At 40.9% G+C, this 14979-nt stretch overlaps 2 protein-coding genes across 6 annotated transcripts in view; one reads left to right on the top strand and one right to left on the bottom strand.

The window, feature by feature from the left end:
* Positions 1-101: 101 nt before the first annotated feature.
* On the top strand, positions 102-7621 carry PSMD10 (proteasome 26S subunit, non-ATPase 10). Of its 4 annotated transcripts, XR_012837304.1 has the most exons (7): positions 102-258; positions 396-494; positions 1444-1590; positions 1699-1865; positions 4210-4356; positions 5243-5372; positions 7289-7621. XR_012837304.1 is itself a non-coding variant. In XM_075763608.1 (5 exons), the coding sequence occupies exons 1-5, from the start codon at positions 145-147 to the stop codon at positions 3104-3106; spliced, it is 681 nt and encodes a 226-aa protein (XP_075619723.1). In that variant the 5' UTR covers positions 102-144; the 3' UTR covers positions 3107-4147. The 4 variants fall into 4 exon arrangements, 1 of the variants encoding a protein (XP_075619723.1); XR_012837305.1 differs by lacking the exon at positions 5243-5372; XR_012837303.1 differs by lacking the exon at positions 7289-7621 and having other exon boundaries at positions 5243-5397.
* Positions 7486-14979, bottom strand: part of VSIG1 (V-set and immunoglobulin domain containing 1) — a 21232-nt gene continuing 13738 nt past the window's right edge. Inside the window, exons 3-7 of one of the 2 annotated variants that reach the window (XM_010305369.2) lie at positions 12891-13089; positions 11250-11405; positions 10438-10557; positions 9399-9525; positions 7486-7987 (exon numbers count right to left, since the gene is read on the bottom strand). In XM_010305369.2, the coding sequence (XP_010303671.1) occupies positions 7804-7987; positions 9399-9525; positions 10438-10557; positions 11250-11405; positions 12891-13089 (786 nt within the window). In that variant the 3' untranslated portion in view covers positions 7486-7803. The remainder of the gene's footprint in view (positions 7988-9398; positions 9526-10437; positions 10558-11249; positions 11406-12890; positions 13090-14979) is intronic. The other variant, XM_075763607.1, reaches the window with a different exon arrangement.

The following is a 14979-nucleotide window of genomic DNA, read 5'->3' as shown; positions in this document are numbered from 1 at the left end:
GGAGCCCCCGCGGCCCGAGGAGGGAGAGGAGCAGGCCAGTAGGTGCGATTGGTTGGGCTGGTCTCGACGGCTCTCTGATTGGTCGGCACGCGGGCCGAAGCACCGCCCCTGTCGGCAGGGGGAGGTGGCCCGGCGGAGGTTAGCATGGAGGGTGCCGTGTCCGACGTGGGGGTCTGTAACCTGGCCTACGCCGGGCGTCTGGAGGAGCTGCGGGCTCAGCTGCTGCGCGACAGGGCCCTGGCCATCAGGGCCGACCAGGTCAGCCGGCTGCGGGACTCCCTGCCCGCCAGGCCGAGAGCGGGCGGCCTGTGGGGCGCTCCCCGAGGAGCCGCTCCTGTCAGCGCCCCCCCCCGCCTCCCGCTCACTGCCGCTCCTTCCCTCCTTCCCTCCCTCAGGACAACCGGACTGCGCTACACTGGGCCTGCTCGGCGGGACACACGGACGTTGCCGACCTCCTCCTCGGCCTCGGCGTGCCTGTGAACGACAAGGACGATGTGAGTGTCGCAGCCCTCCCGAGACACCCCACCCCCCACCCCCCCCACACACACATACACACGCCCCTGTGAGGGGCTGGCCTGGGGCGCCCCGGGACCCCCCCCCCCACACGTATACACACCCCTGTGAGGGGCTGGCCTGGGGTGCAGTTTTAAAAAGCGCATGCTAGTGTGTATGTGTGCTAGAAAGGCAAGTTGAAGTATTTCACTGTTTATGTGGAAGATGGGGTGACGAGAATTGATGAGTCTTGCTTCTTGTCAAGAAATTTTAGGACAACTCTTCTTATGAAGAAAGTTGCAAAAGCAGGGGTGTTCGGGTTGTTGTTGGGGGTTTTCATGTTATCTTTACCTCAGTGTGATCCTCTTAAATATGTTGTGCCAAATCGTGAGGTACCCTGAAGATTTCCCATTACTGGGGAAGGCGTTACAGAGTAGGTGGCAGGTTCAGCGATTTCACAGTTGCAAAGGAAATGGTCTGTTACTGTTCTAGAGGAAGGGTTGAAATAATTACATCCATTATGAAGCATCCTAAAGATCATCCTTAAAGAAGGAAATGTTGTCCTATCAGTTTAATTAGAGGGTAGGATATAGAAAAGATTGCATAAACTTTGGGACACCCTTTTCTGCCACTCTTATCTGTTGTTAAAAAAGCACCAGTGTTAATTCTGCAGGGGCGGAGTGTCCTGCAAGACACCACGCATAACTGCATAACAGAAGTGATTTCTGTTGTTTAAGTGGCCGCTTTTGTCAGGTACTGAGTGCAGGCATGTGAGAGGACGTGAGACTTGTGTCTCTGGTAATAATCAGCAATGTTTAGCTTTACAGTTAAGAGTATGTGCGGTATGACTAATGAGCAGTCAAGTCTGTATTGGGGTTATGCTTTATCAAGTGGGTTTTTTGCCTGAAGCTCCTGGTTTGAATGACGTGGGGTTTTTTCTTGCCTCTGTAGGCTGGTTGGACTCCCTTACATATTGCCGCTTCAGCAGGCCGTGATGAAATCGTGAAAGCCCTCATTGCCAAGGGTGTTCATGTAAATGCTGTCAATCAGAATGGCTGTACACCTCTGCATTATGCAGCCTCCAAAAATAAGCAGGAGGTATGTTTGCATGTGCTACTGGAGGTGCTGTTTCTCTTGGAAGAAGTATTTAGTTATATTAACTTTTCCTCTTCCTCCCCCTGCTCCTTTCTCTTTCTACATATTCAGATTGCAGTCATGCTTTTAGAGAATGGAGCTGATCCAGATGCAAGAGATCATTTTGAATCCACCCCATTACACAGAGCAGCAGCCAAAGGAAACCTAAAAATGGTACAGATTCTTCTGAAGCACAATGCGTCTGTTAATATACGGGACTCTGAAGGGAATACTCCTCTGTAAGTAATTTTTTATTTTTATGCTGCTTAATATAGCATAATCTCTATGAAATGAAACTCCATTACTTACATTTCTTTTTTTAATTTCTCATTGCCTCAAAATACTCCCTTGCTTCACCCCCCTATGAAATTAAAAAGGATCTGAGCAAATCATATGTAGTATCTTCTCTAAGTGTGTCTGTACACACAGACTTTAATTTGTGTTACTACATCTACTTAAAAAGTGTAGAACACCTTTTGTAATAATTTGGAATACATTCAGTTGCCACTAGAGGGTAGAAAGCGAGCTAATGACATCAAAGTCGCAGGAAACTGGTCTTGCAGGCTGGCCTACTCTGTCCTGCCAAGCAAGAACTAATTCTGGAAGCTTTTCTTCACCTCTCTAAGGAAAATAAGTTGCAATGTAAGTACAGTCAGTCCAGCGTTTGATATTACCTTAGAGATTGATTTGATTCTCTAAGGGTAAAACCTTAGGTGCTTTGAAGTTGGTGGCAAAACTCTGCCTTGTCTACAGTGGAATCAAGATTTTGCTGTAAATAAGATCAAGCAGTATGTTCTAGCTCTACATAAAACCCAGTATTGTCCTGGAACACACACATTTATTCTCAAGATACTCTGCCAAATGGAAAAAAAAACATTTGCTGCTGTCTCTATCCCAGCCAAAACCAGCACAGGTGCATTTGCAGTAACTCTTAACTTCAGGTTATTTTTAAGCATCATATGATTTAGTTTATCACTTTTGATTCAAATAGAGATTACCATTTTCCAATTTCATTGTGGATTATGTGCTCCTTAGCTTTGCTGACTGCAGAGCCAAATCCTAATCTAAAGAGGTGTCTTAATATTGCGAGGACGATAGCAGGAGGAATGTTCTTGAGTTGTTGAATGTCAACAGAGTGACTGGACAGCAAACTTCAGAATCTGTGTAGGTAGTTGGTTGCGTGTGGTTTTGTTGTTCTAGGATGTATCTGCGCCCCCCCCCCCCCCCCCCCAGCATTCACACTGTCATTTTGACAAGGCATAATTATTGCTCTTTCTAAGATTGGACTGTTTAATAGTGGCTGTGGGTTTCTTGTACTTATTACAGTCATTTAGCCTGCGATGAAGAGAGAGTGGAGGAGGCAAAGCTGCTGGTGTCTCACGGTGCAAGTATTCACATTGAGAATAAAGAAGAACTGACCCCACTGAAAGTGGCAAAAGGTGGCCTGGGAGCCATACTTAAAAGGATGGTGGAAGGCTAGCGGGGACTTCTGGCTTGACTCTCCTTCCTGTTGCACTTGTATTTAAGATGGGAAACTTTGTATTTTGATAGTTCAGCTAGGATGTTGTGTATGGGCATCAGCATGGTAATATAATGTGCATCTCTAGCTTTCCTTCAAGTACAGTGCCAAAACAACTGTTTGTACTTCCTGTTAATTAAACAGTTCACGGATTTTAAAGTACTTTTTCAATATCTTCCAATTTTCTTTCAGTTTACAGTATGAGGTGTATAAATGTGGTTGCTCCTTCTATTTCAGAACCTAGTTTAGGATTATTTCTCACAAGCAACAGGACCAAAAACGCTTTAACCATTTAAAGTCAATTTTATTTTGGAAGCTTATTTTAGAGTCTTTATTGTTTTCCTTAGCCTTTGTGCTTTGCGTGTGGGTTTTTGTTTGTATCTTTGTGGGTACTGATCTTTCTTCATATGATTCAAAATTACACTTGTCCCTTTGTAGAATGCAGTTTGCTCAGTTACTTAGGTAATTGTATCCATTTTTACTCTTCTTAGTCTGTTCAGGTGAGCTCTGAGTGTTGAAAGCCTTTCTGTTGTTATCTATTGTTATTCTGTTTGTTTGAATCTTTAAATACATGTATCTGATGAAGTGCACGGGACTGCTTGCAGAATGCAGGCGTGGTTTCAGGGTTACCTCTGCAAATATACTATTATATAATGGATGGCTCTGGATACTTCCATGGGATGTACTTTGAGTCTAATTTTATTTCCTCTTGCTCCTCCTGTAGGTTTCTTTTTCTTTTCTGTTTGACTCCCATTATGTAGCACTGATGCTCACAGTTTGCGATCTTATTTTATAACAGAAGCCTGGTTTAATCTCTAGTTACTCATAGCAAATCCTGGTATTAAGTTATTAGAAGGCAGAGCTAATGAGACTGAGTCTGAAAAGTAACCTTCTGTTCTGATGTTGGTAAGATCACTTTTGACACTAGTGGGATAGATTTCCCCCTTCTTAACAAATAATGCTGGTGAAATGCTGTGAAATAAAGAACTTTGCTAAACAGCAGTCTTTGGTGTTATAAAACTTTATTAAACTTACATGTAACAAAACCAATATTTTCTAAATAGCTGTACGCGTGGGATGTGAACAAGAAGTCAGATGAAACCCTGCCATCCGTTACACAGTATGGAAATAGAACATGTGTATTCTTCAGCTGCAAGGAAAGGTTGAAATGGAAGATGACAGTTTCTACAGTTTGACTTGTAGGGATTAAGGTAACGCAATTTATTTTGATAAGCAAGACGGAAACTTACAACCAAACAAATATCTTCACCAAGTACTTTAAGTCTATCCTAGAAAGCAAAATGCAGGTTAAATTTCACTGAGGTATCTATTGAGAGCAGGAGGGATAACTTGCCTGTACAGTAAACTCAGACCTTGCTTGAAGGAGGAACCTGACTGTTTCTTAGGTATTTTGCAGGCACTGCTGAAACCTTGAGTTGAGAAAAGCTGAAGTTAGAATTCTGTGTTCATCCTTGATCTTTGTATAGCAAAAAACCTGTGCTATCGCTCTGTAGCTTTGTAAATCCACTTCCCTAGGAGATGGTGGCTTGAATGTTGGCTTAATACCTGGTTTCCATATTAATGATCCCTACTCTCTCAGGAGAAGATAAATGGGTCGTGCAGCAAAGACTGTCGGAACATCTAAGGCAAATTCTGAAAAATGTTTCTGCATCCTGCATAGCTCTGCAGGGTTTTTGAGCTACACACCGTAGATCAATACCTAATTTGGCTTGTGTTTTGCCAAGAGCATGAGTGGAGAGCTAGGAACAGTGCCCCATCCTTTTCTATTGTACATGAGAGAAACTTCATAATGAGAACAAACATCTGCCAGAAGGCTTACAAAAATATCTCAATATGTTAAGAAACTCCAAATAAATGGGTTTTTTCCGTGCCTTCCTCCTCACCTCGGCAATCTGTTTTGCTTCTTATTTTTGCCTTTTTTTTTTTATATGGTATCTGTTACACACTGGTGGTTAGAAATATGAGAAGAATTATTAGTCTAGAACTTGTGTTCAATTGTTCCTTTTTTTAATATAAAAAACATGAACATAAAGCAATTTCTACCTTTTTTTTTTTTTTTTTTTTTTTTTTTTTTAGCAAATGTAAGACCTGTGGTGGTCTAGGAAGATTGTATTAGCTGTAGAAGGTAATTACAACTTCAACAGCATAAGCTCCTATCTTACTGTAGCAAGTTATATAAGAAATACATGCAGAGAAATTTGTGAAGGTAAGACTAAAAAAATTATCATAATGACCATATAATATATTCCCTTCTTCAATCATGGTAGTGCTGTTGCAGAGATGTGAAAGTCGGAAAGCTGTTGCAGTAAGAAAAACGTAACTAAGACACATATACAGGAGACGACTTTAGAAGAACTAATGCAACTACATCAGTGCGTACAGAGTTGTTTATATTTTCCCATGAAGGGCAAGGATAAAAGAATGCCTGGGAATGTCAGAGAAGAAATTATTTAAAATTAATGCCACTGTCAGCCAAGTCATGGGCTCCCTTGTGTTAATAATTGATTTGAATTATCTCATTAGGAAACACCTTTGGTAAGAAATGCCACCTAAACAGGAGCAGGTAATACTTACTCTTTTCTTGCTGTCACTGAGCATGCTTAATGTCATAGTTCTGCATGCTTACAAAACTTTGGGTGTGAATATCAGAAATTTTCAGTAAGCTTCTAAACCTAGATCGAAGGATCTGAGTTTGTGGATTTTGCTTAGGAAATTGCCACAAGAGTCAATAAGGGAGATGCCTAATTAAGAAGAAACTTCCATACAGGTCATGATTAAGGTTTACCCTGGGTATTCTGGGAAGATTGGAGCGTGAGGGCCCACTGGTAGAATACGGCAGTGTTGGTATTGGTAAGAGTTTGACCCTCGCAATCCGGCACAAGCAGTTTTTAGCTAAAACAGTATTATAAGAACCCTGTAAATGCTCTTTTACTCTGCAGTGAGGCTAAACAGTAGGACACAGGTATGAAGGACAACTATTTGAAAGCTAGAAAACTGGGTAGAAAGGGCAATGAATACAGTTATGCTTAATGATCCAAACTGAATCTTAACTAGGACCTCATGCCTTACATCCTCTAAATGTTGCCATCTTTTTTCTTTTTCTTTTTTTTTTGTGGTCACTTTCTTGATAAACATAGCTGTAGGAACTCAACCTGAAAATTTTAGCATGAATATATCCTTTTATCTGTTTTAAAGATGACTGTTGCATATAACTAATGTTTACAGGCTAGGAACAGTCCCCAAAGGATTTATGAACATTACATCCTATAAAAGACTTACGTGCCAAAAAGTTCCACGTCCCTGAGCCAGACACATTTTTCTGCAGTGCATGAGACTGAAACCAGTGTTTCCTTGTGTCAGTGACTATCTGCCTCGTGTAGTTCAGAAGGGAGCTGCTGAGGCTGGGTGTTGGTATTCACCTGAGCCCCGTGGTCCTTGAGCTCTTCTGAAAGCAGGAATGTTTGACCTTTTGAACAACTGAGTTTGCTTAACCTTAGAAATGAGGTCCAGAGAGAAGAGGCGCCTAGTGATCAGAGTGTATATAGTTCAATTCCCTCTTCTCCTTCCAAGAGAGTGCTCATTACTCAGCTGTTGGCTATTGGTGTGGATGCACTGCTTACCTTTCCTCTTGATGCTGTCAAGGATAGAAAATAGTCCAAGTTACACTGGGCAAAAGAGACCAGAAGAAAAGTAGCATGAGTTTGCTTAGTGGGTATGGCAGTTGCTTGGAAATAAGTTTAAATCCTTTCAGGCAGAGGAAGCAATTGTAACTAGTGTGTTGTACAGTGGGCAGTATTCACTTCAAAGTTTTGAAAGCAGCTGTATCTGCATGTCGTGAGGAATCTGATACTCTGTGTGCCTATTATAACAAGTCTTGCAAGGAATTTAGATTTCCAGCTCCTGTTGTCTTGAAACCCATCGATCAATGTCTGAACTGGGTACTTGAATGCTAGTTCCATTAAACTGAAAACCAGACCTGCTGAAACACACAACTCTGCAATGCTGGTGCCTTGGGAACTTTAAAGCCAAGAAAGTCACTGTTAACAAAATGTATTCTACATCAGGCAACAACAGGGTAAAAGCTTCCAGGATCTTTTTTTTTTTTTTTTTTTTTTTTTTTAGCTTTAAGTGGAATTCAGACACGCAAGATTTCATTGCTCCCGTTCTTAACATCTGTTTCTGCATTCTGATGACAGTATTGGCCATGATGGTTGTTCTTGGTGTACAGGAAACATCAGGTTGGCCAACACTTTCTGGAGAAGACTGCTGTGGTTCAGAACTGTATGGATATATACAGCATTACTGATAGTTGACTGGAAAGCTCTTACTTTGTCAAATGCTTCAGCCCATTTCCTAATTAGTTTTGTAAAATAAGTTGCATAAATGTGGACGATAGTCTTTTTATGCCTGTATCTGTGTGTAATTGTAACTAGATAATAAATTACATTTGGTTAACTTTAAAGGCCAAATCTTCTGCTATTCAGAGTGCATGTGTGACAGACCCTTTTCAATCTCCAGCCCAGTGATTCACAATACAAATGCCCATTTAAGTTTTAGTCATGCTTCTGTGTTAATTCAATGACAACAATTTTTGTATAAAGGGGTCCAAAGCTGACAAGGAAAATTGTAGTAAAAATCTAGGCTATTTCTTCTTTTTCCGCTTCTTGCTTCTCCTCATTTTCAAGTGTTCCAGAGGCAGCCGTTTCATCAACACTAGGGTATTCATTTGTTGCATTGCTTGATGGAACTGTGGTCACAGGAACGTTTTCTTCGTTAGGTACCTGAACATACTCTGCATTGGTTTGTTTCTGAGCCATTTCTCTGCAGGAAGACAGGATGAGGATTGTGATTTCATGTGTTAAACTCCCATCTACACTAGAGTCTTTCAAAAGAATGAGTCTTTGTAGTTTTGTTGTCTAAACAGTAACCCCTATATTATTATGACTGTTCCAAAAGCACGTGAAAAGGCTATAACATCACTGCTGCTAAGACAGAAAGAGTGACAGAGTGTTAGGTAATAAGACTGATCTGCATCACTGGTTTAAGTGATATCATTAGAATAAAAAGGATTTTAGTAAGTTTAAATGCTAGGCCAGGAAAGCAGAGTGGGAAACTGAGTGCTGGCAAACAGTGTCTGAGAAGGGGTAGCAAAACAAGCTTGGTGTGAGCTTCCTAGGAACTTGCATGCAGATCTGGTGTCCTTTTCAAGTGTGTTAAAAATAGAGTGCATTCAAAGAGCTATGAAAAGGCTGAAATCTAGAAAAATATTTTTAGTAACAGGTATGAATTCCATTTATCTTATCAAAACAATAATAAACCAACCCCCAATTTTTAAGCACTTTCACGTGTAAGAAATGTCAGATGCTAGTGGATTAATTCAATGTATTAAGATTTATTAGGATCCAAGCACAAAATTAGATGTTAATGCCACATCAATTCAAAGCAGAAATCAGGAGCATGAGTGACTGGCCACTGGTCTGGATTAGCAGAATTCTGTATCAGGAAGTCTTAGACCTGTGCTACGGGGAAGTGTCCAGATGACATCATATATTTTTCTGGCCTCAGCTGCCTGTGTTCGTTTAGCATTTAACATCATAGGGCTAAATACAGTCTGTGTAGCATATAGGATCATCCCTATTCTGAAGATTTGGCAATTTAAGGGAAAAATGAACAACCGAAGCACAGGGGAAAAGACATTTCCAGAGCAGAATCAAAATGGACATTCTGGGCTCCATCCTGTTGCCCAAACCTTGTGTCTCCTGCCATTTGAGATGCCTTAGAGTATCCCAAGTGTGTGTCCTGTAATTTCAAATAGCATTGAACTGAACCCTCTGTGTTTAAATCCAATAACGTACAATCCCAGTAAATTAGCTGCTATTCCTGTTTTTACTTCCTCCACCTGCCATTAACAGTCACCATTAACTTTTAATTTAAAACTGTTTTTCCAACATGTTGCTTTTAGTTTGTGTTGTTTAAAACACATTTACTTTACTACTTTAGAAACTGCTAAGTGGTAGCTGCCTGTAAACGTAAGGAAGAGGGAATGGCAACTTCTGTTACAAGAGCAACAGCTTAAAGTCACACAAAATATTCTCACTCTGGAAGTTTTCTCAAAAAAAAAAAAAACCTTCAAAAAGGGTTTTACCCTTCAAAAATGTTTACAGTAATTACATTTTACTTTAGTTCTGGTTTATCAGCAGTGCTTTACAGAAAAAATGAAACAAACTCTTACTGCATCTCATTACTTGATGACTTCTTATTCTTTGCCTTCTTGGTTAAGACCCAGACGATAATGCAGATGATAACAGCTGCCAGAATTGCTCCAATTAATGCTCCAGCAACAATACCACTGTCTGAATCTGGAAAGAAAAATAGATTACTTGACTTTTTCAAAAGTAGTATTATAGCAAAATCCCTATGACCTTTGCTGCCTCCTTTCTTGAGTTAGCTCCCTACCCCAACAAACCTCATGTTTATGCCTGGCTAAGGGAAACATTAGGATGTTAACATAGTTGACATCCTTTGATCCTTCAGCAATAGTTGAAAGCCTTTGCTCTTCAGTCCTTGCAAACAAATTCTGAAATTCAGGTTGCCTTTATCTCTGCCTTTCAGGTAAGATGTAAAATGTATGCTCTGATCATTTGTGAGCCCCCAAAACCTTCTATTTCCACTTCAATACAGCTTCTTCTAGCTCTGGCCTGAGATTCTCATTTTATAGACCACTGAGTAATTGAGCGACCATTTCAGGGAAATCTCTCATGCTGGTTGTACAACATGTGCTTGGCTCTCGTTAAATGTTACTGATTACATGAAAAATCTGCATGCAGGTATGGTTGACCACTGCTTGAGAACAGTCAGGATAAGGTATTTTTCCATGACTGCAGTATTTTTAGCTAGTGGTTACATCTGTGGTGCCCAAGTCCTTGTACTACCACATTTCATTGATGGTTGTAAATTCTGGGACAGGGGGACCTCACTCGGAGTGTTGGCTGGAAGAAATTGCTCTAAACTCCCTGTTAGTTCCCAGTAAAGGTTCTGCAGTCAGAGCCAGGTTCAGCTCCTGTTCCCAGTGGGAAACGAAGCTGGAGATGTGAAATGAGTTGTTTAGGTCAGTGTAAATTCTGGGCATGCCTGGATGAAAACTCCAGAGCTCTCCAAAGCTCATTCTGTTTTTACTTCAAAAAAATCTATGCTTCAAATTTACAGCATTTTTCTGCAAACTGTGCATGTCATACCTCAAATAGGTGATTACTTTCGTGCATTAAACTTACGGTTAGCAGTCAGGTCAAGCTCACAGGTGCTGTTCCCCAGGACGTTGCTGGCTATGCACCGGTAATACCCAGTTTCAAAGGTGGTGAGATTGCCAATGTAAAGAATGCCAGAGTTTGGATCTATGACAAACAGAGCAGATACAGGTTACCCTTTGTATACTGTAGAGGCAAATGGTTTTCTGTAGTTGGTAATATTGAGAGCTATTAAGAGATTAGAAACAAGGTTCTCCAATTATTCATTCATTTGGGTTTTTTATATTTTTTTAAATAAAAAACATTTACCTTCTATGAAAATTACTACAGCAGATTCTGCAGGAGTGTATTAGAACATGCGAAGTCGACGCTTACTCTGCAAATCAGTCTGTCTGCCTGATGTTTTACCCGCATTGATACTATTGTCAGTGCAACTTCACAAATGAAAATGTAACAGGTACTGAAGATTTTCGGGATGGAGGTCTTAGCACCTGAATGACAAATTGACTTAACTTTTTCTGAGTATAAGTTCACTCATAATTCCGAGGGAAGGGAGATGTAAAGCCATAAACATTTCTCCCATTTTAACAATTTAAAGTAATGGCATAGACAAGACTTTACCACACCACACAATTTTTATTAAAACAATTAGAAAAATCATCCTGTGTTTGTGACAGCTATCAGTCGATTTGAGTAAGTAAAAATACGATTCTGTGACATTGACCCTCAGAAGAGGAGGATAAGTTTTAACTACCCTATGTGATACACAGTATTTGAAATGGCTCATATTATGGAATTCCAGATCTGGAACATGGTATGGTACTCCTGTAGTTACGTACTAAGTTGTTCAGTCACAGGCTTGAGGGTGTTCTCGTGTACTTTGTACCAGTGGTAGGTAGGGTGAGGCAATCCTTCTTCACATTTGCATAAGAGGTAGATTAGATGGCCTTTTTCAGGCGTTCCTTCTATTTTGCAGAAAGGTTTTGATGGTTTGACTGTGAAATAACAATGAGGAGAACAGAGACATCGTGAGTTCATACCCAGGGCTGCAAGCATCCACCTCAAGTTCTGGTACTGTGCTGCTATAAGTAAATTGAAAAAAAAAAAAAGGAACCCCACCTACAGATTTCCATCCGAGAGCAGAGTCTTCTTTATGGCTCTGACCAAAGGCTATCCCGTAAAGATTTAAATAACATAAATGAGTAAATATATGTACATGGCCCAGGATACATTTTTATTATCTTTTCTTCCATTTGCATACTAACTATTATTATGGAGGTGTTGAGATGAAGACTATCAATGACTTTAATTATAATGGACCAATCACTGCTCGTCATACACCGGTCTGCCACATAGCGGCATCATTTTCTTTAGGGACACAGCAGGAACTTTTCCACATAAAGGGAGAGGATCAAGACCTGATTCTTCAGTTGTGGAGGAAATAAATTAACTACAGTTCTGTTAAAAATATATCTGTTTTGATAGCATTTCCTCACTTTGTACCCAGGAGAAGATTCTGATTAGATGGGGTTAGTACAAACTTTTATCTTACTAGGAACTAAAATACCTCATTCCACTGCTTTTCATCCTTTCTGTCCTGTCTGTTCATGGTTGAACTATTGCTTAGTTCCAGCCAAAAGAGACTTAGTACTACTTCCATCCAGAGCATGGAGTTTCTGAGTTTCTAGAGTTTGTGGGAATTGGGGCGAGCCAGAACCCTTGGGCTGTACTGCTGCCTCTCCCCGGATTTATGCAAGTCACCATGACCAACATTAGGTAAAATTAGTAAAATTTTGGTCTTTGCTGGGGCTGGGTTATCCTAAAAGAAATGGAAATGGAAATGGAAATGGAAATGGAAAGGAAAGGAAAGGAAAGGAAAGGAAAGGAAAGGAAAGGAAAGGAAAGGAAAGGAAAGGAAAGGAAAGGAAAGGAAAGGAAAGGAAAGGAAAGGAAAGGAAAGGAAAGGAAAGGAAAGGAAAGGAAAGGAAAGGAAAGGAAAGGAAAGGAAAGGAAAGGAAAGGAAAGGAAACTTCAGAGAGAAGTTGTCACTTGGCTAAAAGGGCTTTTTATTTTAATCAAAGTTAGTATCACTTTGTTTTCCAACATGAAAATAGTGAAATTGGGTAATTCCAGCTACCCACTTACCTGCTTACATTAGGTAGCTTTTTGAGGGCACAAAGTGAATCTGAAGGCCACTCATGGGAGAGTGAGGTTTCACTGTGGATCACACAAGGGTGGCTGCGGAGTGGTATCAGGTCTGCTTTGTGTGGAAGCTAGAGGGCAGCCCAGGCTCTGCCTGCCTCCAGAGCCCTTGGAAAAAATCTCTGCGTCAGTGCATCAGCGAGCCCTTTCTCTGCATCACGGGCCTTGTTTATCCCAGTTCTCTTACTCCCTCTGCTCCTACATATTTTGAGCTGTGAATTCAGTGTTTCATAATGAGGGAAAACTACAATACAGCAATAGAGAGGAAAGGCGCTTACCCAGCACGCTGACAATCACAGATTTTTGACTCTGTCCAGCATCACCCTGCGGGCTGAAAACTTCACAGGTATAGGAACCCGTGTCTGAGGGCTGCATGTTGGAGATTGTTATTGATGCATTCCCCGGACCTGTTGCAGCTGTTATCCTGTTCTTAAACTCTCCATAGGAGTAAGACTGGCCTCCTGAATAATAATAGATCTGTGATAAAGAATCAATTGTTAGTTTAATAACAAGAGATCTTACTGCTGCTTTGTTTGGTACTCATAATTGGAATATAGTTGATTTCTGATTAAGCCAAGCAATGTCCCTCCCTCTTTCCTACCCCCTCCCCTGAGAAAGCAGAGATGAAAACATGGTACATTTGAATATATATTTCTAGTGGTTCTTAAAAGACAAGCTTTTCAGAAATGGGATTTTTTAATTGGGTAAGTGCATAGTAGCTAGTTCTTTGTGGATACTCCAGTCACAGACTGATGCATTTGTAAAAACAAAAGTGAGACCATTGACCATCATATGACAACTCTGAAAAAATGCTAAGTCATGTACAATGACTAGTGGTACTAATTGAAGCACTGATAATTTGTGATATTATTAATAAGCGGCTCAGTAGAAGATTGTGACAAGAAAGGACCTGTCATTGCAAAAAGTGGATGGCTGCAGAACTTTCCAAATACAGAAGCTAGCAAGCAGAGAACTGAAATGAGTCCACAGGATATAGGTCTACACAAACAAGGCACCTGATCTGTTGGCAGTAAATTTGGAAGCAATAAAAATGCAGTATGAGAACACCAGCAGAATCATCAATTAGAGCAACTATGCTGTTCTCCTTGTTTGTGTAATCAGACTCAGAGACAGTGTCATGGACTATCTTGATTTTCTGAGTTTATACCAGAGGTGGAAGCCAAGAATACCTGTTGGCCTCAGTGCTTCCCAAACTCCTATGAAATGCCATTCACACTTGACTAGTATCAAACTTTCCTTTTGGTCAAAGTTCCCTGCCTTTAGGGACGCCGCAGATCCTCAGGCAAGAAGTATAATTTGCTTTACTTTGCGGATCAACTGATTGCATTTTGAATTAAGAATATTTATTCTTAATTCTATTTATCCACCCTGATACAGTGTTGACTGAAGTCATTAAGCAATGTTATCTGAAAGCCTTTATTAGCTTAAGGCAAGCTACACCCCAAAACTGCCAGAGCATAACTGGTTTCTGCAATGACAAGGCTTTGAAATGAAGGTCAGAACCCAGACTGCACAGCACCACCAGCTCGGGTACTGCAGCTTGGCCCCATCTCAAGTGCAATTTTGCCTACTTTCCAGCCAGACTTTATCTCTCCCTGCCCCAGGATTACAAACACCACGTACAATTGATGCAGGGCTCTGAATACCAAAGCTACACTACTGCATTGCCAACATGTGGAAAACTGGTTGTTGCAGTGAGGAAGCTTAAGAGGTCCAGTGTTAGCACAGTGGCAGACCAGGTTAGAAAGTCTGCTGGATAGACTCTCCAGTTTCCATTGTTTGCATGCAATACCGTCGGTTTTAAAACTGATTTTATGCTTTGCGAATGTCTAGAGACATCTAGACCTCTGTTGCAAAACTTGAGTCTGGATGTACACCCTTGTATTCCCCAAGGAAGGAGAGTGTACAAAATAGGGCGTTTGGTTTAAGCAAATTGCTTATTCAAAAAACTGTAATTACAAAACCACGCTGGCCTCACTTGTCTCATTCTACCTTTATCCAAGTATGAGCAACAACAGAGTGTTATACACTGTTCCTTGCAAGAGTCCCAAGTCACAAGAACTATGACTTCTGACTTCAGGCTCCTCTTAGGCTGACGTTCCTGTATTGATCTCAGCAGTGATGGGCTGGGTTTGCATCTCCTTTTGATCAACTGCATCTGAGTGGGGTAGGGAAACAGCTTCCATCAGCTCTTTGCACTAATGTGAAATTAAGTTGTACAATGACTTAAATGAAGTAATGCGTGACTCGCAGCAGCACGAGAGGAGAGGCAAGCCCATTATATCCTACTAAAAGGCCTGATTATTTATAAAAGGGGCTAAATTCTACTCAGTCTACCTCAGAGTG

This window comes from Balearica regulorum, chromosome 11, assembly GCF_011004875.1.
Source record: "Balearica regulorum gibbericeps isolate bBalReg1 chromosome 11, bBalReg1.pri, whole genome shotgun sequence".
In the NCBI taxonomy this organism is placed as follows: Eukaryota; Metazoa; Chordata; class Aves; order Gruiformes; family Gruidae; genus Balearica; species Balearica regulorum.
Note: the sequence above shows the minus strand (reverse complement) of the source record. Positions and strands in the feature narration are given on the sequence as shown.

What these genes read in the sequence shown, in the direction of transcription:
- PSMD10 (XM_075763608.1), top strand. Translation starts at nt 145, where the DNA reads ATGGAGGGTGCCGTGTCCGACGTGGGGGTCTGTAACCTGGCCTACGCC. An exon ending in CCTCCAAAAATAAGCAGGAG is followed by an intron (nt 1,591 to 1,698) that starts GTATGTTTGCAT and finishes CTACATATTCAG; the next exon opens with ATTGCAGTCATGCTTTTAGA. An exon ending in TCTGAAGGGAATACTCCTCT is followed by an intron (nt 1,866 to 2,952) that starts GTAAGTAATTTT and finishes TACTTATTACAG; the next exon opens with TCATTTAGCCTGCGATGAAG.